At 37.4% G+C, this 27,712-nt stretch overlaps 1 protein-coding gene across 2 annotated transcripts in view; it reads left to right on the forward strand.

Annotated features, from left to right (window-relative positions):
* The window catches only part of LOC112146120 (protein kinase C beta type), a 119,215-nt gene that overhangs the window by 76,511 nt on the left and 14,992 nt on the right, over positions 1–27,712 (forward strand). Inside the window, exons 10-17 of one of the 2 annotated variants that reach the window (XM_024271781.2) lie at positions 4,277–4,450; positions 5,625–5,716; positions 8,332–8,394; positions 10,522–10,660; positions 10,744–10,824; positions 12,145–12,252; positions 17,423–17,563; positions 21,598–24,758. In XM_024271781.2, coding sequence (XP_024127549.1) covers positions 4,277–4,450; positions 5,625–5,716; positions 8,332–8,394; positions 10,522–10,660; positions 10,744–10,824; positions 12,145–12,252; positions 17,423–17,563; positions 21,598–21,774 — 975 coding nt within the window. In that variant the 3' untranslated portion in view covers positions 21,775–24,758. Of the gene's footprint in view, positions 1–4,276; positions 4,451–5,624; positions 5,717–8,331; positions 8,395–10,521; positions 10,661–10,743; positions 10,825–12,144; positions 12,253–17,422; positions 17,564–21,597; positions 24,759–27,712 lie in introns of those variants that run through there. The other variant, XM_024271783.2, reaches the window with a different exon arrangement.

Raw genomic sequence — 27,712 nt, forward strand, 5'->3', positions numbered from 1 at the left:
TTTTGTTTTTATAGGATATATATCGCTGGACAGCTGGAAGCCAAAATCCCAGAGACTTCTATTGAGAAATTGAATGAAAATGTCAGTCAAGTAGAGCATATTGTATAAATAAAAATGCTTTATGTCAAGAAGCGTTTATTTTTCCAATGTATGGTACTTATTGGACACCCTCTATTAACTAATGCTCTTTTCCCTTACATTTGTAAAGTGCAGAATAATTTAAAAAAACAAACCTTTTTAAAACCAGTCCTGAATCCACAAACATCTTCTGTGGTCTTGTGTTGTGGCTCCACTCTTAGCCTCTTCTCCCCATCAACAAGTATAGTTCTGAGACCACTAATCATTGGTTTTAGGGCACTGAGGGGAAAAGGGGGAGCAGAACTGGAGGAAGCAGAGCCATACCATGTCAAATGACAAAGATGGAAAGGATAAGAATAAGAGCATTAGAAGAACAGCAACATGTGAGATGTTTTGGAGATAAACCCGGGGAAACCAGCCTGAAAAAGGTTTAAAGAGGGAAATTTGGTGGAAAGGATGCTGAGGTCAGAGCTGCCAGACAGGAGGCTTAACTCAGGACGGAACATGAGATTTAGGGGGGCTGTGGAAAAGACAGAAAATAGTTGATACAACAGAAGATGATGCAGAAGATAGGATTAAATGGAGGGGGAGGATTCATAGTGGTAAACCCTAAAAAGTAAAAGATACTCTAATTCCACCTTCAAATAGTCCAATTGTTTTGCATCAATTGTAAAGTTTTCCCAGTTGTTTTTAAAATTTTGATTATACCTTTTTGTTTTTGTTTTTTTTGGCAAAATCAAAAACCTGTGTAACAACTACATGCTCTTTCAGACTGTATTTTTTCAGGTTCACCACAATTTGAATAAAGAAATACTAAAAATTGCTATTTTAATTTAATTTAATTTGAATCCTCCCTGATTCTCTCTAGATCTTCAAACGTCCAGTTCTGACTCTATTATCTTTAAAGCTGCTCCTACACACACTGAGACAACATCACTCCACCTGCTTAAATCAAATCACCATTTCCTCAAACAGCTGACTCCATAAAGTACAATTATTCCACATTTCTGCGCCTTAAATTTGTATTTTTGAGTTACAGTTTTCTTCATTTACACACATGCTTTTATTTTTCTGGCTTTGATGGACCTAAACTGTTTCAAGACATTCATTATGTCATCATTTCTTTATGTCTTTTCACCATATATGGTGCTCTGGTTCATGGGTTTAAAGTTTTAAAAAAAAATGTTTTTAAAGTAAAGCAGTCACAAAAAAGACAAATTATGTTATCATTATCCTTATGATAAATCAGATTAAAAAATACAAAAACACAAAACTAACAAATTGATAAAAAATAATGAGTCTTAAGTTATTTGCTAATCCCTTTAAAAACCCAACAAAACAAGAATGAACTAAAAAAATATATATTTTTCTACTTTTTATTGTCTTGGGGTAGTAATACACACAATCAGCGTTTTTAATATATTTTCCAAATGTGTTCTACTGTTTGGTTAAGGAGGCAGTTAAAGGATTAGGGTGGGGGGGGGTCTGCAACCTGAGGTTGGATTCAAGAAACTAATCTGTTAAATTAATTTTTTTTTCTTCATTTTAGTCATTTATGTTCAGATTTTTAACATAACAAAATGTATTTTTTAAATTTCACTCTACACCAACATTGTCATGTTTATAATTGATAAGAAAAGAAGAAAAATGATGGAGTATGTCACAGATATAGTCAAAGCCATGTGCAATTTCAGTTAAACCTGCTCTTTTGACACGGTGTATTTTATTTTGAAATGAACTTGCTGTCAAAAGTAAAAGAAATAACAGTTATTCTGAAAATTATAACCTTTTTATAATTTAATGAATGTTAATATTTTAACCCTTTAACACTGAGCTCTAGTGTTTATGTTCTTTAATTTACTATAACTTTTCAACCGTTAACACGATCAATGTCATTCCTGCAGATTCTGATGGAGAAAAGCAGCTCTGTTGGAAAGTTGAAAAGTTACAGTATGACTTTGTTTTTTAGCGTCTCCAGCGACGCCTCAGGTGTTAAAGGGTTAAAGATCACATTATATAAATAAATGGCCACAAAAACAAAAGTGGGACTTTTCAGCTCTGGCTCTAAGAAACTGAACCAAATGGCTCTTTTAGTGTCCAAAGGTTGCAGACCCCTGGATTTAGGCCAAAGAGTTGCATGTTTTGAGATATTTTAGAATTTTTTTTTATATTAAACGTTTCGTGTTTTTTGATTCTATCACATTTTTTTTTTGTATTAAGTAAGAAATTCTCACTTGCCCTGCGGGACCTACAGATACACTAATATAAAAGCTTAGAATGTTTGGGTATTGCGACATCATGCCGGCTGCAGGGAGCTCAGAGTAGATTTATGATTGATTTTATGGATAAAGAAGCTCCACAAGGTCAGGTCGGAACAATGGCGCCATTTTTCCTGTGACAGCTTCTATCCCGACAGCCTTCTGTGCTAATGACCCCGAACAACGTGGTTGGACAAAACACTGACATGCGCCGCAGTTTACGGGACACTTGTCAGTCTATTAATGACTGTGTAATTAATTCACCTTGAAGAGGAAGCTGGTTATAATCTGCCATGATGGAGCAGGAACTGACTAGAAAATGACATTTTTTTTAAGTTGTTGGTTTAAGTTAAATTTTAGCCAGATTCTTCCTTTATTGCTAAAATGTAAATACAATGCATTGATGTGGAGTCACAATAATTGTTGTTTAAGTGAAATTAAAGCAACACTCAACTCTTTCATTGAGGCTATCCTGATCCTCACACAGTCAGGAGCTTAGAGCTCCGTCCATCTGTGCTCTTCTCCCACAAGGTATAAATTCATGAACCTACCATCACCTATTATCATACCTGAATATGTATAGACTTAAACAGCAACATTTCTGTTCTTAATGAGAGGAAAAAAATCAATCTAGAATAATATGTTACTAAAGTAAATTCCTGGAAAGAATATTAAAATTGGGACCACATGGTGGGGTAGTGGTTAGCCCCTTCACCTCACAATGACAAGGTTCAAATCCCAGCTGGGTCCTTTTTGTGGAAGTTCTAAAACTGTCTTTATTTATCCAACTTCAACAACACACGTTTATCAATCACCTTCAATGAAAAGTCAGTGTAAATGCACATAAAGATGCGCTTTTGGGCTTCCATGTTCAACACTCTTGCGTTCATGGAAATATTTAAGACCGTTTTTGGTCTCTACATACCAAACAGGTGTTCTGTATGGAAGCATTGTGACTCATAACTCAAAGTAAAAGTCAATAATGGAAATGCTTTTTCATTTTCACAGTGTAATTGCATTACTTGTCTTTAAATAAAATGAAAAAGCAATCCTCCAACTGCTTTTTCTTTTTCTTCTTCAACACCACTCATTTTGTTACGTAATTAAATTGATAAGAAAATGGCATTTGACATTTCAGTTTAAAAAGTTTTTCTTTTCGATGAGAACAGTATATGGTGTTTGCCAACAACACCAACCAAAGCAGAAGGGGAGCGAGCTCTGACGTCATTGTGGTACGTCGCTTGGAACTGCTAATTAGATATGATTTATGAGACATTTCTTGCGCGGCGAGATGTGAAAATAAAAAAGCAGTCTTCATTGGCTTTGTCACTTTAATTATGTCACAGAATGAGCGGTATTGACCTAGAAAATGGAAATGCAGTTTTCAAGATTGCTTTTTTATTATATTTAAGAGACAAGTCAAATGTCAAATGCAATTTTCTTTAATAATTTAATTAAGTTACTGAAAGAGAAGTGTTTTGAATAAGAAAAAGAAAAAGCCGTTCGGAGAATTGCTTTTTCATTCTATTTAGGAGACAAGTAATACAGTTACATTGTAAAAATGAAAAAGCATTTCCATTATTGACTTTTATTTTGAATTATGAGTGACAAACATTTCCAAAGTTCTTGTATTCAAGAGTTATGCTCTTTAAAAGCTCTTTCATGTACCTTATAACAAGAAAGGAAAAGTAATTGTCTTAAAACATAAAAAATGATTTGTTTTTCTTCCTTTTTTCTTTAACCAAAATGTAAAAAACAACTTTTTCTAGATATGAATCTGTTTTAATCATATTTCAAAACACTATTGAAGAAAATGTGTTTGCATGAAAACCAAAAATATTACATTTAGAAGATGATGTTTTATCTCTATGTATGTTTTTTTTTTTTTTTTGCAAAATACAGGAATAATTTTAAGGTTTATTCCCCATCTTTCAATACAGGTGATGCTGGCGGAGCGTAAAGGAACAGAGGAGCTGTACGCCATAAAGATCCTGAAGAAGGACGTCGTCATCCAGGACGATGACGTGGAGTGCACCATGGTGGAGAAGCGAGTGTTAGCCTTGGCCGGAAAGCCGCCATTTTTGACACAGCTGCACTCCACCTTCCAGACTATGGTGAGTTGAGCAGTGATCATTCACAATTTCAATATTTTTTAAGTATTCCATTATTTGAACAACAAAAAGTTCTTATATTTTTCTTTATGCTGAAAGAAGTGAAACATTGAATCAATAAAACAAAAACTCTGTAATTTGTTACATGTAAATTTTTTTTTATCATATTACACTTAAGTAGAGTAAACCACCAACAATTTTTTTTTTATTTGATGAATACAAAAATTATTATATTTAACAAATCACAGAATTTTTGTTAATTGATTCAATATTTCACTTTGTTCAGAGTAGATTCCGATTAGACAGATTACCAAAAAGTGGCCATGTACTGTTAGATAGACATTTACGGCAAAACATGAAAATCATACCAAAAAAATCAATCAAAATCAGTCAAACATGAGCATCTCAACTATCCAATCGTTTCAGCACTTTTTAAGTGCATACATCTGAACCCTCCTTCAATGTCAAAGGTGATCCGTGTTATAAACTCCATTCCTCCTGGAACACAGTCTCGATTGATTGTTTCCTGATCAGCTTATGATTTATAATCTGTTTTTTACTTATTCTGATTGAACAGAGTAATACATGTGGTAAAACCTTTGAGTTGTAATCCTGCTCCTTAGTGTGGGTCATGAAGGACTGAAATGAAAACTGAAGGATGAAAATTGTGCTTTTATCTAGACAGATGGATGATGGGAAGTGGGGCTGGGGTTGCTCCACCTTAGTGGTCTCACTCATAACTCAGAGGATAACTTCTGATGAACTACTGCAGAGACTATGTTTCTGAAAATTACATATTTTTTTATTTTGGCTAAAAACTGTAAAATTATGAATAAAAGACCTCAGGGAACGCTTTACAATGGATCAAAAGATGATCAGAGTGGGTCTTAAAGTGTAAACACTGGTGTGGATCTCCACTCTGACTCTCTACCTGCCCCCATTTTCTCTCACTGTACTTTATTGGCAATTTTTTTAGGTAATGGAGGACAAAATTGATGCCTCTGTGTCATTTTCCAGCAAGATTGGCCAAATACTCGTCTCATCCTTTGATTTCTTCACTTATATTTTCAAAGCTCTTGACCTGAAAACCTCCAGACCAGCCGTCCTCCATGGTTCTCTTGAACCTTCAAGTACTTTCTGACTTGTTTTCCCTGTCTCTTCTTTTGTCTCCCGTCAGGACCGCTTGTATTTTGTCATGGAGTACATAAACGGCGGCGATCTCATGTATCAGATACAGCAGGTCGGCAAGTTCAAGGAGCCCCACGCCGTGTGAGTAGGAAAAGCGCCGCTCCTAATCTTGGCCTCGCGCGGAAACTGTGACGTATCTCCGTTTAATTATGCGGTTCTTTTTTTTTTTTTTCCTCCCTTCAGTGAAGAAGCCAACAGCGGGCTGTTTAGTCTCATAAGTCTCACACGTAAGAAGCAGGTGCACGCGTGTGATATGAGCAGAGGGGCAGGGGAAATTACCCTCCTGATGGAGCTTGCTTCACGAGAGCGCAGTGCTCATGAGGAAGCACGCCTACTCTGCATGCAGTAATGAAAGCATGCCCCCCCACACCTCCTCCCTGCGTGAAGTTTCAGAGTCTGAGAGCAAAAATTATGTCCTGCTCTTTGACCAGCTTTGAATTGATTTCAAACATAATTTTTTTTTCTTTTTTTTTTGAGTTGCTGTTGATCGGAAGCTGTGCGATTGTGCATGTGGTTATAAGTTAACAATCCTGCACTGGACTGCTCTATAACTATCCTGAAAGATGAAAATTGGCTGAGAAGAAATTAGAGATGACGAAAAATAAAAGTAAAATAAAAGTATAAAAAAAGTATAAAAAAGGCTAATGGTGCAAGTCTACAACCGTGTAGTAGTAAAAGGAGGGAAGAATTGCTCCACCCTGATCGGCAGAACCTTTAATCATTTAATTAGCACTCACGACTTTAGTTGCAACAAGGAATATACCCTATTTATCGCACTATAGACACACCGTCAATGAATGGTCTATTTTCAAACTCATGTCATATATAATTCTGCATTCACACCAGATGTGATTTTCACAGCAGGAGCTTCGAGTTTCAATGTGAAGTCAATGTACAGATGCAATCTGAGGTCCTGCAGCACAATTTAAAGGGTAAAAAAAAGAAAAACCCAATATGGCTGCTCAATGCAGGGATTTTCATCCTGAACTTCCATCCAATTTCTTAACCTGATGGGGCCATGGGGTTGCCAGAGACTGTCCTAGTTACTGTTGGGTGAAGGTGAGATACACCCTGGACAGGTCACCAGTCTGTCACAGAACCCATGGAGCTGTAACAATCGTGCCTGCGATTGTGCCCACTTAAGCCAATGTGGGTAAACACAGGTGGGCCCACCACAGAAACTGTGGCCAAACCCTTTTGGGGCCCACATTTTCTGCCCACTTTTAAACTATAAGGGGCCCACTTGGCCTTGCTGGCTGGGGTCCAATAAGTGAGACAAAAAAGTCAGAAATTAGCCTTTTGGCCAGTCAGACTTTGTTAACTTTGTTCACAGTAACACTGGAACTGATTTTAACACACTATAAATTAGAGGCGTTAGCCGCTTTAGCATACTTAAAATGCATCTAACTCCCAACCTTGTTTGTGACATGTAAAAAACAGAGCTCATACCACTTAAATAAACCGTGACTATGCTAACTCCCAACCTTGTTAACAACACGGGAAAAAAACACTGTTCAACACCGTTACATGTTAGCCCAGTTAGCATTTTCAAAATATCTCTAACTCCCAATCTTGTTAACGACACCTAAAAACTAAACACAGTCAGAAACTGGTACACGTTAACCGTGTTAGCATATTCACAACACCTGTAACTCCCAACCTTGTTTGAAATGTGTAAAAAAAACTGATAGTGGTTAAACAAACATTACTGTGACCACGTCTACTCTCAACCTTGTTAGTAACACGTAAAAAAAAAAAAAAACAGTCAAAAATTAGTCCATGTTAGCCTTGTGTTTGTTTCCCAACACCTGTAGCTCTTATCTTTGTTTGCAATATGTAAAAAAAACAGAACCATAGTGGTAAAACAAAGATTAGGCTACTGTAACACCGATAACTTCCCAACCTTGATAGTAATAGAAAAAAAAAAAAACACGGTTCGACATTGCTACACATTAGCCGCGTTAGCTTATTCAAAATAACTCCCAATCTTGTTTTCGACATGTATAAAAACAGACTAATTCCTCTTGGATAAACGTTACTGTGACTACACTGACTCCCAACCTTGTTAGTAACATAAAAAAAAGCACAGTCAGAAACTGATACACGTTAGCTATGTTAGCGTAATTATAACACTTAAGCTCTTAACCTTGTTTGCAAGACGTAAAAAAACAGACAACAGATAACTCCACAACCTTGATAGTAACATGTAACAAAAGTCCACAGTTCGACACCGCTACACATTAGCCACGTTAGCACATTCATATGAACGCCCAACCAAACATTTTAAAAGAGCTCTGTGTATGTCTTAAAACTGCTTCAACATCAGTAAAAACAACCAGAATGAATCTATATATAACACGCTCCGTATTGTAAGTTGCATTGTTGTTTTTTGAAAAAACATTATGGTTTTTAAGTGTGCTTTATAGTGCGGAAAATACGGTAACATTTAAAACCATCAGGCGGACACTTCCTATGTGGACATCTCTTGTCTTGTGCACGCCCCTTGCAAAGGCGGTCAGTTTGTCAAGACCCCTGTTGATCTTATCAGATGCTGTCTGGCCTTGAGGAGACAGGCCTGACCTTTAAGCTGGGATGCACGCACACACAAACGCCTCCTCCTTCCACCTTCTCATAGCCTGACTCTAATTGGTGCTTTTGTTTGTGTGTTTCTGCTTTCTTCCTTTCTTTTTTTACAGGTTCTATGCTGCGGAGATAGCTATTGGTTTGTTTTTCCTTCATCTAAAAGGCATCATCTACAGGTAACTTGTAAACATAACCTTACTAACTAACCAAACAAATGGCAACTATAAGTGCAGGGGAAGAAGAAGATTTCCTTGGATTTACTGGATATTGTAAAACTTTCTTGGCTAAAAGCATCATTATAATATAAAAAAAAAGTTTTGTTGCAACATGGAAATTGCATGGTTGAATGTAGGCTCCCTTTTGGGCCTCAAACCAGTTTAGGAGGAGTTAGCCTTTCATGTACTGACTGGCATTGGGACGTTGGCAGTAGATCCTTTGGGTCCTTTAAGCATCTGTGGTTCAAGCTTGCTCTGGCAAATCACTTGGATTCCTGACAGGACTGATCCGGGGAGTTTTGAGGCTGAGTTAAGGGCTGTTTAACAAGATGGTCTGCATTATTCACTTCAGAGGTTTCAGTGGTGCTTCTGCTTGGTGTATATTAAGGAAAATATCACACTTGCTTGAGTTCATATGAAAAATAGCTAGCAGAGTAATGAAGTCTTGGCATCAGGTGGACAGTGATAGTGTTCAGCTAAAACAGTTAAAGCTGAGATTTATTCTCATTTGTTCTCTGTAATTAATATAAAGGATGAGTTATCTTGATCAATACTGCTTTATTGTTATGTCCACTGAAAGGGGTCCAAAAAAGCTAAAAAAAATCCTATTTTAAAATTTTCTATTCGGTGTTAAGTAAACTCCTCCCTGAGAAACTCAGAGGTTTTTTATGTAAACTGCATTTCCTATTAAAACTTTATTTGTTTACTCTACAATGATTGTAGGTAAAAATATACAGGTTTTGTGGTCACATGACCTGCTTGAGTTGGGCTCATTTTTATTTGTTTGTTTGTTTGTTTGTTTGTTTGTTTTTAAAATCATTGCCATCTTGAATGATTATGGCATCAGTAAACCCCAAACCTTTTGGAAAATACCCATTTATGTGGGATGATTAGTCTGACAACTCTTATGGGGCCATTAAATAAGTGATGGTTTGACTGTCCGATGTCAATATGTAGGCCACACCCACATTTGAATGCGATTCATCTTAAATTACAAAGTTAAACATTAAATATAGTAGAAATTCAACTCTAAAGCAGTTGTTAATGTTTTGTACATCCACAGAGATACTTCATGCAAAGGGCTGGGTATGGCCAATAATTTCCAGAATCGATTCGATTCACCAGAGTCTAGATTGATTCGATTCCAATTTATTTTGATTCTCTTGATCTACTCAATTCAATTTGATTCAATTCCATTTTGAGTTTACACATTTAGACACATTTGTTTAGAAATACATTCATTTTGAGGTTTGCCGCCATTCCTCCATGCCTCAGGCGCTCCTCTCTTCTTTTCCTTTCGGCTTTTCCCTTCAGGGGTCGCCACAGCGAATCAGTTTCCTCCATCTAAGCCTGTCTTCAGCATCCTCCACTCTAACACCAGCCACTTTCATGTCTTCATTCACTGCATCCATAAACCTCCTCTTTGGTCTTCCTCTAGACCTCTTTCCTGGCAGCTCTAGACTCAGCATCCTTCTACCAATATACTCACTGTCTCTCCTCTGAACATGTCCAAACCATCTCAGTCTGGCCTCTCTGACTTTATCTCCAAAACCTCTAACATGTGCTGTCCCTCTGATGTATTCATTCCTGATCCTATCCATCCTGGTCACTCCCAAAGAGAACCTCAGCATCTTCATCTCTGCTACCTCCAGCTCTGCTTCCTGTCTTTTCTTCAGTCCCACTGTTTCTAGTCCAAACAACATGGCTGGTCTCACCACAGTCTTGTACACCTTTCCTTTCATTTGTGCTGAAACTCTTCTGTCACACATCACACCTGACACTTTTCTCCACCCATTCCAACCTGCTTGCACTCTCCTCTTCACTTCTTTTCCACACTCTCCATTACTCTGTACTCAGGCGCTCCTCTGATATCCATAAATCTGTTAGGGCCAGACTGGTCTGTTGTCTGTTGTTGGAGGCTGGGGTATCACGCCCCTAGTGGCTACCTTGGGAACTGACCTGGCTCCACTTACATTTTCTAATCCAACTTCAAAAAGGAATTGCAATAGTTTGCTCTCAGACTGAAGTGAAGAAAGGTGGGATTTAGTGCATATTTCCCCACTTCATTTTATTTTTACTTCTGTGTAGGGACCTAAAACTGGACAATGTCATGTTGGACTGTGAAGGCCACATTAAGATTGCAGACTTTGGCATGTGTAAAGAAAATATGAATGATGGAATCACCACCAAGACCTTCTGCGGAACACCAGACTACATCGCTCCTGAGGTTAAAACTAACGTTTGGTTTAAGTTTTTCTTTCTTTGTGAAGATTGCAGTTTTTCCATATTTTCCCTGTCTTTGTTTTTCAGATTATAGCTTACCAACCTTATGGGAAATCTGTGGACTGGTGGGCTTTTGGAGTGTTGCTCTATGAGATGTTAGCTGGACAGGTGGGTGTACGCATGTCGATTTATGAACCAATCAAGAATATTGTGCGTATTAGGAATTTTTCTGTCAAAGGAGGCATTATGGAGACACCAATTTTCACTGATAATTAATTATGAATATTGACCCCTTTGTGTCTCCATAGAGCAACAATTTAACAAAAGAATCCCTCCCTGAGAAGAAAAACTGTTCTGTTTGTTTCCAGTGTACAGACAACATTTTTTTTGTGTGTGTTTTAGTACCAAAAATAAAACCTGAAATGATGTTTTCATCTGAAAGTCAAAAGTATGCCTAAAATATTCCACCAGCAGAGTAATATACGACACACTCAGCTCTGCTCTGTGGAGAACAACAGGGAGTCAGCTTCCAGCCAAGACAGGGATCACAGTGTAGGATGGAATACTTCAGATGTGAGGAAAAACAAGGGAGGAATAAAAATCAATCCAGCTTTTTACAAACAGCTATTTGATAAGTAAATGTAAGGCTGTTGGCAGGAAACAGGTGATAAGAAATATTGTTTTTATGCTTTGGGATGACAGTTAAATATTGAGCATAAAGTTAGCACCCCCCCCCCCAAAAAAAAAAAAATCTAAAGTTAAATTATGAAATTAAATTAATGAAAAAAAGATTTTATGGAGAAGTGTAAAGCAGTGAGATTAAAGTTAAAACTCCTAAAAAACAGTAAATTTGAGTTGCTAAATAGTGTCATTATAAAAAATAAATTTTTAAATAAGATTACAATAAGTAAAAAATCTGAATTATGTGGAATTACATTTATGTGATATTTTTGTGACTCTTTCAAAGTGTGTCATTTAGTAACTCAAATTAGCTTTACAAAAAAAGTCAAATTCTGTAAAACAAAAAAAAAATAGGAAAAAATCTGTAAGTTTTCTTTTTCCAAATATTAACTTTTATTTCCATTGGCCTCAATCAATTTTCATAAATTAAGTATACAACAGTATAATAGAATAAGGAAATATTAACCAGAATTCGTTTTAATTGGGTTTTGTGTTGCCTTCACTTCTGACTGCGTAATTCTAAATTTTGAAATCCTTGTTTTCATTTTTTCTCATATTTTTTTTGTAATTGGAACTTTTATAAGTAAATTTTTTAAAAAGTATTTTTTTAAACATTAGTAATAGTGTGTGTAAAATATAGTTACACTGGTAACCTGTGTAAAATAGTTATGTATCGTGTCATGAACGTTTGTAAATATTCCTATTTCCATCCATCTTTTTCCACTGGAAATGTATTTTCGCTGTATTTGGAGATGCATGTTTGTATACAATCTTTTCCTCAACATTTTGCTTCCTTTTCCTTCATAGCCTCCTTTCGATGGTGAGGATGAGGATGAGCTGTTCCAGTCCATCATGGAGCATCACGTCTCCTATCCCAAGTCGATGTCCAAAGAGGCGGTGGCTATCTGCAAAGGGGTACGTTCACTGACACAAACAGCCTCTCTTTCAGTGATTTGTGTGTATTTATGCTACCTGTTTTACATTCCAGTAGCTGCGCAGCACCAATTTTAACCATGAAAAGATTCATCCGGAGAGATTTTTGATCAAAATAGATGCTTTTTTTAAGATTAGAAGGTCAGAATGTCCTTGTCTTGACATCCTGCACGGGCAAATAAACATTAAAATGAACACAAAAGTTGCAAAATGTTCATCTTAGGACCCAAAAATGTCCCTTTATTTGAAGCTAAACCCCATCCGTCCTCCCTCCATCCCCCTCTTCTCCCTCTCTCTGCAGTCTTCCTGGGTAAGCCATTGTTTCTTTGCCTCGTGTGTCCTCTCCGCCTGTCATCACACTCACACCGCATCGCTCTAATAGCTTAAGCCGGTGCAGTGCGCTCAGTTGGCCGTGGAAACTCCTCTCCAGAATAGGCCGGCCAGGAGCAAATAATAGTCTGACACCTCCCGACTGGATTGCGCTGGTAGTGTTTGGGGCGGGGTGTGTGTGTGAGCTGATTACTGCTAAAATTGAGCCCGCTCCTCTCTATAAAAACCTCTGTCTCTTCTCCTAACTCTAAGCTTCACTGACCACAGCACACAGACTGATGCCTGTGCGCTTAAACACATTCTCCAGGTCATTTTTTTTGTTTTACCAACTTTATCAAAACCCAGGTTCCAAAACATCACTCCTAAAGCAACAGAATTATAAATCTAGACATTTGTCTCTGTATTTTCTGTCAATAAAATGATTTTTCTTAAAGGTTTGTGCATGCTTGAAGCACAGAACACGCACACACCAACTCAGGGATGTATGTTATGTATTAGTGATGATTACCGGGTTGTAGTGCTACTACAGGGAATCTTCAGTGAAGCATGAAAGCTCGCCACCCCCAGAGTTCCCACTGCGCACTGCCAGCTCTGCCCGGGTGAACTGAAAGTGCTGCACGCGCGTGTGTACGCATTAAAACCCCATGAAACCTCACTTTTCAAATACTACCAGACGTTTCCTCTTGCTAGAAAAAAAAAACAAAAAAACAGGAAATATTGCACTTTGTGAGCACGCTTTAACCCTGTTGCTGATTTTAAATACCTAAGCCTGACTTGAATTGTAGAATGCAAACATAGGGATGTGCTGTAGATTTGTAATCTACACAGACTAGCAGATGGAGATTTGTGAGCAAATTGTTTCATATTGGTTTGTGTCTTTAAAGTCAAAAATGACTTTAAAGACACAAACCTCAAGTTTACTAAAAACCTTTCTTGTTGCTTTGTTTTAAATATTCCCAGAATGACGTCTACATTTCTTTCTTCTGTCTTTGATAGTTTCTGATTTGGTTAGATTCTTGATTTATTAGTACTACACAAATAAAATTATTGCATTTTTTTCTTGTACTTCTACTTTATATCCTGTTTAGTATTTTGCCTTTCTCTAAAATTTTGTCAAACGAAATTTTCCCACATGAATATAAAACCCCTTTGATGGTGGTTCACTTTTGTCAAAAATGCCACTATAAATATAACTTAAAGATATAAATTCATGACAAAGTAATTCATTCACCTCTATACCATAGTGATGGTTTTATAATATGCTGGGGTATAAAAAGCAAATACAGACAGACCACCTGATTTGCATGATTGCAAAAGGTCAGCCTTAATATTCTGGGATCTAAAAAAAAAAACTCAAACAAATTATTGTGACTAAAAATGCATAGGTTTGAGAGTCCACGATAGGCTTAGACGGGGGATGAAATCCATTTGTGCAACGATGAGCACTAGAAAATCTATTACCGCCGTAATCACGAGCTCGTCTGAGTTCAGTCTTTTCTGATTTTTCAAGTGTTCTTGAGACGGTCGCTGCCTGCAAATCGTGATATTGTGCGGCAAAGAAGCAGGAGACGGAAAAAGCAGACAGCGTGTGAGGAAAGAATAATCGGATGCAAAGAGATATTATGATCATTTGGATGTTTTTGTTGAAACTCTTCTGACTTAACTGCTGACTTTTGAATCAGGCAGATGAATGCAGCGTTCGTGTGCGCACTTGTGTTTGCGGCGTGGATTCGACTGACCTCAGGAAAAATATTGTCCTAGCCGTAATGTAATGAGTTATGACTGCTGCTCCTGAGGGAGGCACACCCCACCCACACACGTCACCCCGCCTCCAAGGTTTCATGTGGACAGACATCTTAAACGCTTCCTAATTATGGTGGCAGACAACAAGAATGGAGACAAACAACAGTTTTTCACTCATCTGCAGGCTTTGAATTCGCAGCTTAGCTTTGATCCCCCGTGGAGAGGCCTCTGACAAAACGCATTTAGTAAAAATAGATGAATGGGTTAAATTAAGGGAAAAAAAACAGTTAGGAAATAATTATCAAGGATATGTGTAAGGATGATGGTTTGAAAAACAAACGGAAGAGGACAGAAAAAAGATGAACATTTAATAACTGCTGAGTGTGGATCTAATTGAAACCACTTTAGCGTTCCACCTGCTGTTTGTATAAATGCTACAAGTCAAGACACCAGCTCACCATTAACTCTGGACAAGAACTCAGCTAATAGTTCAAAACAATAAAATGCAAGTTAGTATCACAGCACGTGTCATCCAACAGGCAAAAATAAACTCAAGTCATGTACATCTATACACCTGGTAAATTTACTATGTTTACTAGGGGTGTGTATTGGCAAGATTCTGGCGATATGATATTTATCATGATACGTATCCCAAGACTGTACCAGAACTTTTTCTTTTTTAAAGTAGAAAAAAACTTTGTTTGAACACAAATACATCTTTCATGTTAATAAAATTAATTTTTATTTAATGATCACAACGTTAAACACTACAACTGTATTTTATTTATAAGTTGCTTTTACCTAAGCAAATTCATGCTACTTTTCTGTTGGTAAATTAAGAAATATTTGCTCTCAAAGGGACCAGTTAAGATTGTCCAATTTCCACAACCAAATATTTTTCAGTATAAGGAAAAATGTAACATAGAATAAATGTGCTTTAAGTAAAAGGGCTTTAAAAGTATGATTTAGGAAATAAAGTATTCCCAAAATTGCTACCTGTAGTTGAACCAGTAGTTTTAAACAGTTCAGGAGCCTGAACCTTTTTTTTTTTAAACAAAGAAAAGAAGGAAACAAACCCGCCAATTCTTTCCATAAACATTTAAGAGTGATGAAGTGATAAGTGTAATAGCATTTAACACAAGCTGGTCATGGTTGGATCTTGAGGTTGTTTTGGTGTTGCATATAATAACTCAAAGAGGCTCAGTGTGCACTGCTGCCAACAGGGGAGGTTGGGAGGAAAACAAAAGTAAGACACAGATAAAGATTCATTCATTCATTCATCTTCCTAACCGCTTTGTCCCTTTCGGGGTCGCGGGGGTGCCGGAGCCTTTCCTGGCTGCTGATGGGCAAAGGCGGGGTTCACCCTGGACAGGTCGCCAGTCTGTCGCAGGGCCACAATGACACACACATCCACTCTCACATTCACACCTAGGGGCAATTTAGAGTCACCAATTAACCTATGAAGCATGTTTTTGGACGGTGGGAGGAAGCCGGAGTCCCCGGAGAAAACCCACGCATGCACGGGGAGAACATGCAAACACAGAAAGGTCCCAGCCGGAATTTGAACCGGGGCCTTCTCGCTGTGAGGCAAGAGCGCTAACCACTGCGCCACTGTGCAGCCCTGACACTGAACTACTACATAAATAATTAACGAAATATCATCTGGCCAGCATTTTAAATCAATGCAAGTATCACCAAATCGAATATCGCGATATCAGTTTTTCCCTACACTCCTAGAATTCACCGCACTATATGAGTCGTCTCTTTTCAAACTTACTGTATGTAATGTATTATGGTGCATTCACACCAAATGTGGCAGAGGCGTCACGTTTCAATGTTAAGTCAATGTAAAGATGTGATCTATGATTTTGGCAGCGAGCTTGATGAATCAGGGACTCAGTTTTGGGCACGTGAGGTTTGTGAGTAGATCAAAGAGTGGAAATAAGCATCCAAGATGGCGGCTCAATGCTAGGATTTTGTCATGAACTGCCATCCATTTTCTCAACCCTACGCCGCTAGGTTCCTAGAACTCTCCTAGTTACTGTTGGGCGAAGGCGGGGTACACCCTGATAATTCGCCAGCCCGTCACAGATCTCATTGAGCTGGATGGACGGCTATGCTAGCCAGCCGCCCGGTGGATAGCTTAGCGAGCTAGTGAGCTCCACTCCCCTGGCCCCAGCAGTGCGATTATTGTCCTTTTTTATATTCACTTAATTAGGGATTTGTGCGCCAATAATGTAATTTTCACATGAAATGTATGCCTTGTACGCAATAAGTAAGTTATACATTGGTGATACACGCATAAAAAGTCTATAAGACATATTGGACATACGTATAATGGTCGTGGAAAGCCACAAATTACAATTGCTTAAAATTTACGTAGCAATTGCCTATAAATTATATAAAATAAGCATAAACTGTTTAATTTTCAACCAGCCTATAATTTAGAACATCTCAAAACCGAATTCACATAAAGACTGTTGACCAAAACTGTTCATGAACGCAAGAAATACTTGAATTACGTATATTGAGCATGTATCACAAAAGACTGAAATTTCATACGTGGATAATGTGAAAAATGTACATAGTGGAATGGCCTTAAAGGCCCAATTTTTCTTAGTATTTCAACATAGTTGTTCTTATAGGCTTCAAAATACAATCGTGATACTTTCATTGGGGCTTTCTGGTTCTCTGATTCTTAGTTGAGTTTTCTTTGTACTAGTTGGGGAAAAACCTGGCTGCCGCGCCGCTGCTCTGAGCCACATTTGTACATCTTCATTTGATGTGACACTAAAAATGTTAACAATGTTCAGGCAGCATGAGCCGCCGTAGAATGAGCTCACGCGCGCCATCATGCATTTGCATCACAGCAAGTAAGACGCTGAAATTAGGCGATTCCCCTGCAGACATTTTGTTTGTTGTTCTACACTGGAGATGAGTTTTTACTAGAGATCATGGGAGTTGGAGAAGAGAAAAACAGGAGAAATGAGTGACTTGAAGAAGGGATGAAACTTTAGTTGACAAAGAGGGACAAAGGGAGTGACATTCAGCAAAACCTGTCCTCTTCTTGTCCGTCCAGCTGATGACAAAGCATCCGGCGAAGCGCCTGGGCTGTGGTCCAGAAGGGGAAAGAGACATCCGAGACCACAGCTTCTTCCGTTACATGGACTGGGAGAAGCTGGAGAACAAGGAGGTGCAGCCGCCGTTCAAACCCAGAGCTGTAAGTAGGATGTGCAGATCACACGTGGCAAAGCAGAGGAAGATTTTTGTCCCCATTTGAGGTTTAAATCCTTCTAAAGGCCCCACCTGAAGTGTAACTTTACTCCTTTTTTATTTTATTTGCTCTTTCTTTAACTTCTCTCCCTGTCTCTATTACTCTGCACATCCTTTCACTCTGACTGACCCTCTTTCTTCCTCTACCTGAATGGGATGCAGGTAAGTCGACGTTAAAAAATGTGCAGACGTCAGGTCAGGGCTGACCCTGATCCTAAAAACGACAATGGAGGAGATGAATGTAGGTCAGATAAGGAAGGCTTTTGAATAATCATTTTTACCGTTTTGTGCAGCTGCACTCTAAATGAACTGAACGGGGTTCGGTTCTCTCTGGGGTTAGATTTCACCTCCAGGGAGAACAGGCATCTGCACAAAAAGTAGCCTTTGTGTGTGCTTTTTTTTTTTTTTTGGCCAGATCCAGTCAGAGTGATGTCATCCTCTGCTCGTAAACATGCAAAATAAGTACACAGGCGCACACAGCCCCGGGCTACGGAGCTGTTTTTCTCTACGTGTTTGTGTGCAGCTTTCTCTGCAGGTTTGTATGAGTTCTGTGCATCTTTGTGGGTTTGTGTGCGTAGAGGTCATCGTTGAGGCTCGGCGGCTGCAAAGGAAAGGTGTCTACTGCAGTCCTCTGATGTGACTACTGACACATGTTGTCTGATCTCTTCTTCTCTGCCTTGTTCTTCTGTTCTTTGATGGTGTCCTTCAAACGTCTTCTGTCTTTCTTTTTAAAAAAAATGCAAGTTCAGGTTTTTACTTCAGGTGTTTATATTTTCCCGGTGAGCCAATTCTTCCCTCTGCAGCTCTGTTTTGAACAGAGAGGCTGTCAGACTCTATAATGTCCATCAGAAATAACTGTCAGTTTCCTTTTGGAGAATCAGCTGTCGACTAATCAGGCCGCCGGTTCGCAGATCAGTCCACGCGTTCATGGCAGCTCCCTGACATTTCATTTACAGTCGTCACTGTGGCCGCCTTCATTCATCTGCATTCATCGATTTATCAGTCTGTTTCCCCATCAACACCCCCCAAACGAAAGAAAGTCACCCCCATCCATCTGCTCAGCGCCGCCATGCATCAAACCATCTGTCCGCTCATCTGCACATTTTATTTGTCCTCTCTGTGTTCACACGGTTTTTCTTCAGTCTGTCTGTTTTCTTTGCATGCTCCGGGGCTCGGTCTCAAATCAAACCCGGTTGGGGCTCTGCACTACAGCGTCCTGCAGAAAACACGACTTTTAGTTCGGCCCAAAACATGAAAACAACTGAATTGGTTGATCGGTGCTTCTTTTTTTTTATTCCAGAATTTATTCAAATATTTTGTGCCAATAAAGAAAATCTTTTAATAAAAATTAGGATTTGAAAACCTGAAAATCTAAGAGAAATGGAAAGCAAATCTACTCAGAAGCTTCGAAACCCATGGAAGCCTTTGAGGATTCATTCCAACGAAAAATATATTTGAACCAATTCTTACTCATTTGTTGACTGGAAAGAACTATAATAGTTGTTTAAATGAAATCTTAAAACACAACCTTTAGTTTGTTCGAAATAAACCAACTCAATTTGTTAATTCAAATATTTTTTTTGTCATTTCTCTTTTTTTTGCCGAGTCACACTCTATATGGAGGTGAAGACAGTAATTAACTCCAGCTACTATATGACCCTGGTGCGTTTCTCATTTTGCATATTTCCCCAAACTCTAAAAAGTCTGGCTCAATTTCCCTCCGTTTTCTGAATAACAGAGATTTAATGAGTTTGTAGTTTTCCTCTGGGTGATGTTGTCACAGAATAATGAAGCCTTGTGTGTTAATTAAAGCTTTGTGCTGGGATGGAAGGGAAAAAAAGAAAAAAAAAGAGCTAAGCTCAGCCCAAAAGCCCCTGCGAGGGACATCTTCAGAAAAATGTCATTGTTAGTTTGGCAATTTTTGATGAATTTGAAAAGATGCCCCTTTCAGATTTGAGTTAGCATAAAATTAATTTCTGTCACTATGAATTGTTTAGTGCCTCCAACTCTAGATATAGATTTGGAATACAAATACCAGTAAATGTTATCAGTTATGATGACAATACAAAATATTTGACAAGGAAACTTGGCTCCTATTCATAATAACTGAAAAACACCCCGCAAAAGCACATTTTTTAATGTTTTTACAAAACAAATCATTAAGTGGTTGCTAGTACAGCATAGAAGGAATGAAATTATTCAAGAGTTTAGAATATAAAACCTGAAAATTGAAAGAAATTATTTGAGGAGTGTCAACAGTTTATGAAAAAACAAACTAGTAATGGAAAACTTATGCGATCCTTACAAATACTTCACAATACACTTACCACACACGCAAAAAAAGTATGTTCCGTTTTCAGTCTGTACGAGCCTAAAGGGAACAAGACACACCTAAAACTCTCTATGATCCTCTACGGCCCAAACAAACTAAAAACTCAGAGCCCCCGTACGGGTGCGTGTCGCCAAGGCCAACTTTAAAGCTTTAAAACAATTAACCCACTGATGTTAGGATTTAAACACATTTTATACATGTTGCTCCAGAAGTACTTAGAGTTCTTACTAAAAAGCCATAAAATTGTTGTTTAAATGAAACCTTAATGGCAGAATACAAAGACTCTTGGTTTGGATTATTCAAGAAGCTTTAAAAAAACAAACAGAAGATCTTTTCAGCTGCAGTAATGAAACTGAAGCCCTATGCGTGTTGTTTCTAACACCATAGATGCAGTTTGTTCATGACCTATTGATGGTATATGAGAACTGGACTGAGTGACCCCTACTCATTGGCTTCAAGAAGTTAAAATCCCATAGACTTCTATTGAGAATATAACAGCTTTTACTCAGACATTATTTGTCACAGTAAACATTCTTTCCCTACTACTTTATTATTATTTTTTTTAATTTATTGCAAGTTATTCAAGTTGTAAACCGACCAATCAGATGCCTTGGAAGGATGTGGTCTCACATCCAACAATCGAAATGTTTGACAGATTCTCCCGACCTCGGGTTCAAGGGGTAGGTAGGGGTGTGGGCTTTCAACAAGCTCACTCCTGATTGGAGAGGGTGGTTGCCATAGAAACGCTGACTGCTTACCGATGTTGTCTGGTTCCAATATGTCTCTATCATGAAAAAATGAATTGACTTCATTGGAGCCAAAAATGAGCCATTTTCTCACACAGTCCAGTTTTCATACACAGTTTTATCACTGTATAACCAAATATATATATATAGATATATATCTATATCTATATATATATATATATTGACTAATCAAAAATATTCTAAACTACCAAAAAATACTTAATTGGAGCCCCATTGTTAATATTCTCAACTTTTTCATTCCCGTCTAAAACTCTTTAAAAGTTAGCGAACTTTTAGAGAAATGCAAACAGACCAACTATTTGTTCACAATTCTTCGCAAATACAAGCTTGGTTTGGTTTGTAGCATCTCGGCAAACTTCTGCAGTTGGGCAAATATTTATCCCATTGCTCTGAGCCCGCGCGTGGTCGATCATTCAGAAAGTCTGACCCAAGTTCAATCAAACACGTATCTGTACGGCGTTTTTGCTGGAAGAAAAGCCCCTTTTCAGCTGCAAGCTCTTCGTAGTGCACGGCCCCAGGATGTTTGAGACCGTTTGTGCTTGAAGTTTGGATTGAATATGCTTCAAATATTTGAAAAAGAAAAGCGTACATGAGCCGTGCTTTTTTTTTATTGTCTCCTGCCGATTTTGATCCCGGCAGATGGAGCAATAAGTCAAGCACAGCCAAGTACTTGCACTTGTTCTGATATTTGAAACAACTTTCAAGTGATGTCATCTCACACCTTGGTTCACCCTTCCATTCCCCTTCTTTTGTTCTCCTCTCCTTCTACCCCCCCTCTCCCCACCCACTCCACCCATCCATTCCTGTCCATTCCCTTCCCCATCCACCCTTCCCACTTGTGCTCCATCCCTCCCCTCCCCCCGACCCCGCCCTCCTCAACAGTGTGGACGGGAGGCGGAGAACTTTGACCGATTTTTCACTCGCCACCCGCCGGTGCTGACCCCTCCGGATGAGGAAGTGATTCAGAATTTGGACCAAGACGAGTTCCAGGGATTCTCTTTTATCAACCCGGAGTTTCCAGGAAGTGCTCCCACCACCACTGCTGCTGAGCAGGCTTGATTTTGGGGACATGGACACACAAAGGCACACACAAATGCTTTTTTTGACCTGTAAAATCCCAACAATTTCCGCACAAATACACATGCATATTCCCTCTAAATGTCCTGGGATTACTTGTGTTGTCATGAGTGACCACACTTTATAGATGAAGCTCAAAATACCAGAGAATCTGCTGAATCTTGGACAATGTGTTGACCCTAAATTGAGAATAAAACAACCTTTATTGCATGTAGTGTAGCACTCTGGAAAGCAAAAACAAATCGCTGATTCATTATTTACAGCTTCAGCTCAGTATCCACTTTAGCGAGGATTAACGTAATCTTCTTTTTGCAAAGAATATTCCTATAACGGCGTGTTGTACAATATTATGCATGATCAAATGAATAATACTGACAAAGAATAAGATGCATGGAGATCTGGTTCCTAGAAGCTTTAGACTTTTTTTTGCATTTTTGGGTGACATCAGCTTGTGTTTCTTGTCGTGAGAACAAAAAGTACACGTAGAAAATTTGAGTCGCAAAAGTGACTTTGTTTTATTGTATCAATTTGTTTTTTCATTTTATACATTTACTTTGTGAATAGAACTTGAATTAACTAACAACTTTATTTTCTTGCATTTTTATTAAAATTTGGAGATTTGAAATTTACTCCACAGGAGAAAAATGTACTTTGGAAATCTCTAAAAAAAAATTGCATTACATTAATTTTCAAACATTTTTACTAGTTTTTCTTAATTTTTTTTAACAATAAAATAAAATAAAAAATCTGACATCCAAGTAAAATATATACATAAAACAAAGCAAATAATGCAAGTAATACTGGGTTTTCAAATGCAAATAAAAAAATGTAAACATTGATAGTTTTAGGAACCTTTAACTTCAATATTACTTGATTAAAGAGATGTTTACATACAAATTAGTGCCACCATAAAAATAAAAGCTATAAATGTATGAGAATAAAGTCATTTACTTTGTGATTATGAGAAAAAAGTCGTAATTTTACCAGAATGTAGTTGTAAAATTACGAGAAAAAAGGTCACATTCAACAAGAATAAAACACAAGTAAGAGTTGATATTTTACGATAATGTTGTATTTTCATAAGTTATAAACTAATTTTACTATTTACAAGATTAAAATCATAAACTTATGAGCCAAAAGTCTGTTTGATAAGAAAAATAGAAACAACAAAAACGAACAAATATTGTGTTTCAGTATAAGGGATTTATTGCACATTGTAAGCGTTCATTTCAGCAGTGGTAACATAAATCAAGAAATAATAATTTAGTGAGTCAACTCGTCTTATTATAAGTATGGGGATATTTGCAGGAAACTGGACCTCTACAGAAGATTCTTGACCCACAATGAGTGGATTTCCAGCGGGCGAGTCCATAATGCTGTCTGCAGTATAGTTCAGAAATCCCAATGCATTATGAATGAATAAATGAAATGGTTTATTTCAAGCAATCGGGTAATAATACATAAAATAGACACATATTACATAATCAAACTATAGCACATAGATTCCTATAATAGACTTGAAAAATCTTATGGCATCACCATAAATGGCTGCATTGACGGATTTAGTCGGCACATCATTTTAATGGAGGTTTACACCACCAACATTTTTTAAAAAGCATCACTTTTTTTAATTACATTTTTTTTTCATAAATATATTACTTATTCTGATAAAATTATAACTTTTTTGTCAAAAATGTACAACTTTACTGTTGTACAATTCAAACTTTTTTTTCTTAAAAATTTAATTTTAATTTAATTTAATTAAAAAAAACTTTTTGTCAGAAATGTAGAACTTTCTTCGTCAGAATTTTACAATTTTACTTTTGTAAAATTATTACTTTATTCTCATAAATCCACATGTTTTTTTCTTAAAAATTTACAACTTTATTCAAGTTATATTACAACATTTTTCTCATAAATTTATGACTTTATTCTTGTAAAATTACAATTTTTTTTGGTAATGTCACAACTTTATTCTTGTAAATTCCTTTATTGTTTTATTTTTATGGTGAGGCTGATACTCCATAATTACGTCTTTAAAGAGAAATTTAAAATTAAATTACTTTTTGTTGAATTTTCCTATGAGAATTTTCTGTAATTCAAACGACTTTAAATTTATATTTAAGAAAATATTATTTAAGAATTTTATAACACAATAAAGACATTTTAATATCTGAAGTAACTAGACATAAAAGACAGAAAAAGAAAAACATATTTTAAAAATGTTTCTGCTTTTTTTTTTGGCAGTTGTGATTTAACTTTTTGTTCTTCCGACAAACCACGCTATAGTAAAGATCCAATACTTAGGTGTGCTGTTCTGACAGTGTTTACAGATAATCGTGTCCATGTGTTTTCTCCTTATCTTAGCTAAAACTGGAATGTTTTCCTTGCATGCGAGAGACAATAGCAATAGTATTTGTAGATAGTTTTTCTCCCTACTGCATTTAAGCATTTATCCTACTCAGTATTTGCGTTGGAAGGACAAAACCAATTAAAGATAACCAAATTTGCAAAAGGTCCATAACTGAGATGAAATGCTGTTGGGAATTGTTAATACCAAGTCTGTTGCATAGATAAATCATATTTATATTTCTTATCTTCTGATCAGGTTGGTGTTTAAATGATACAGCCAGTACTTTCTATACTACAACAGCATGATGCCAGTACCTGCCTGTTTTCTTTTTTTTACAGTGTGAATGCACATGTATGTTTAAATGTATGAGACCTGTGAATGAAAATACTCTTTTGTGTTTTTTGTACGTTTGTATCCCTGTGATCTGGCCTCGTGTTCATAGAAGCGGTGAAAGACCCCCCTCCCCCCGTCAGATCAGTTTTTATTCTTTACCTGTGCAGCTGCATTCCTGTACGACCTCAGTCGCGTTTGTTTGTTCACCCCAACGTTGCATGATACATGTTGACAGGACGTAAGCCAAATGAACAGAGAATAAAGCATGTTGAGAAAGAAATGGCGATTGGTTTTGGATGTTGCAGCTCACGCCGCTCCTCCACAGCAAGAGCGGATCTTTAGTTTTTCTTTAGACGTTTTGGGTGATTTATTCCAGCAGTCACAAAAATAAACCATTCCTGAAGATTGTAACTGTCATTGCTCACAGTTTAAAATGTTTGCTAAAAATAGGCCTAAAAGACCAAATTAATCAAAAGGAATTAAAGAAAAAAATCAAGCGTATCAAAGAATTATTCATCCTTGAAAAATAAAAAATGATCTATTGACTTCTTAACAGTCTTCTGTGGTAAAGTGTCTGCTGAGGCAAATTATCAAAGAGCATCAGAGAGGACTGTAAAAAAAATGTTAAAAAAACAAAAAAGGGAACAAAAAATTTCACATTAAAATACACTAAAAACTTGTATTATTTTAGGGAACAAATCTAAAATATCTTAGCTAGGTATAATGTGGAAACTGTTCCTTTTGTTTGCTGAAAAAAATGGTTACTATATATGTTTTTAATCTGTGGCATAGGGCGATTATGAGGTAAGGCGCACCGTCAATGAATGGTGTATGTTATATATAAGACGCATCAAGCTGTGTATACATATATACTGTATGTGTGTATAATATATATATATATATATATATATATATATATATATATGCCCCCTTTTTTGAGGGGTTTAGTGAATACGGCAAATTTGCGAATACGGAGAACGGCCCACTTCCGCATCCAATGGAAGTCAGTTACCAATCCAAACTCATCAACAACACTTCTGATCATACTTTGTAAAAAAAACAAAAAAATGTAGTCTTCTTCACAATTCGGCTTATCCCTTTCAAGGTCACCACAGCGAAACAGCACCCACTACTTTGCATCGGTGATTTGGCAGAGTTTTTACTTGAAGGGATCAAGTAAGGCAGCGGCATCAAGGATCTTGCCTAGCGACCCAATCTGGATAGGGATCAGTGGATACTCTGGGGATTGAACCCAGGGCTTCTGCATGCTAGCCCTACACTTAGCCCACCGAGCCATCCAGCTACATCCAAAAAAAAAAAAATTGAGGGGCAGGGGAGCGTTGTACACTCTTTCAAACGCAAACGTTTCATACAAGCGTCTTGCGTTGTCTACGTTTTTGTGACAAACCACAAGACTCACGTGACTGAAAGAAAAATCAGCAAATATGTGAAACCGCAAAGAAAAAAACGCAAATAATATATATATATATATTATTTGTGTTTTATATATATATATCCTCCTGAAACCCGGTCCCGGATGAAGCGGAAGAAGATGGATGGATGGATATATATATATATATATATATATATATATATATATATATATATATATATATATATATATATATACCGGTATATATATATATATAGTGGAAGACTAAAATTCTCAAAGTTTTGAAGTTTGGGACACAAAATAGCAGTAAAATACAACAAACTCTTGGTCAAATGTATGCTGGAAAACCCTTGGTTTGCATGATTTTTCTTTTTTTGCCACATTTTGTCTTTTTTGCCGCCACCAACCATTAAGAGGAACTACAGTTTAGTGTCATTAATCCTCAACAAATTTATTTGGCTTTTCTTTCACCTACAAAAGCTAAATTATATTTTAAGCATTTTCCAAAAAATGATTATATTTTAACAAGGTTATATGGACAAAAAATCAAAAGAAATACACAAAAAATGTTAAAGCATTATAGAAAGACCTTACAAGTGTTACAAGTTCTTGTCAAATTTGCATTTAGTTGGACAAATAAAGCTTTGAGGCAAAACTCATAGTAAAAAATCTGTATTATAGACTACTGGGTAATTATTGCCAATAGGTGCATATGTTGTGATCTGGAACATTTTACTTTTACCTGCAGTTGTTTGTAGGTCATCAAGCCCTCAGAAAGTTAACTTTCATCTTTACACTTTTTTTTCCTTGAGGTGAAATTAAGAACAGTCCATGATGGGTCTGAGACACATCTTTGCAGCCATTTCTATGAGATGACATTGGAAAGTGGTTAAAAATGTGAAGGAAAAAGGTCTATTTTGCTGACATTCATTTGGGCAGTCTCTCCTGTTATCTAATACATATGTGAGCTCATTGTAAGGGATATCTTGAAGTTAAATCATGGTGAAGGATTCTGTTCACATTTGTATCCTCCTGTTGGGGTGTTCTACAAATGGATGGTTCATTACAGGTAAACAAAGAAGAAAAACCAGAGCAGATACATCTCTTCTTGTAACCCCCCCTATCTCCATCACCGCACCATTAGGTGTGGTTCCACTGGCGTTTTGGTGTTCTTAGGAACTGATGAAAAGGCAGCATGGTAAATAGGTGAGAAATTGTATCTGAGCCCTTCGCTTCTGTTGAGGGCGTTGACTGTAAATAGTGGTGGACAGAGAGGCTGTGGGATCAACCAGAGAAAATGCCTTACCTCCAGCTCCAGCGAAATAAAGCCAATTTAGTCACCATTTTTCCACAATATGGGCGCCGCCATTTGAAGCCAGTCAACAGTGATTGGCCAAAGTCAGTCCGAATCAACTTTTCTATGGCAACTACTGTCGCCAATCATGAACGTAGAGATATATTATCACTGAAAATAGAAAACGCCTTACCTCCGGCTCTCACAAAATCAAGCCCAATCCGTCACCATTGCCTTCTGATATGGGCGCCGTCACTTTCAAACCTGTCGACAGTGATTGGTCCGAGTTGGTCTTAGTCTCGTTTTTAGGAAACTACAGTCGCCAATCATGAGTGAGCTTGTTCGAAGTCCACACTCCTTCAAAAGGGGAGTCATTTCACTCTGGGTCCTCTTCTTTGTTTGCCTTTAATGAGCCATTCAATTGCAGGGACGTTGAGCCTTGTTTCCACTGAGCGGTGCGGTCCTCTACAGTCCGGTAAGGAGTGGTACAGTACGGTCCAGTTAATTCTGGTGAGCGTTTCCTCTCAGTTAAGCCTCTCTTTCACTG

The sequence above is a fragment of the Oryzias melastigma genome, linkage group LG8, assembly GCF_002922805.2.
Source record: "Oryzias melastigma strain HK-1 linkage group LG8, ASM292280v2, whole genome shotgun sequence".
Lineage (NCBI taxonomy): Eukaryota > Metazoa > Chordata > Actinopteri > Beloniformes > Adrianichthyidae > Oryzias > Oryzias melastigma.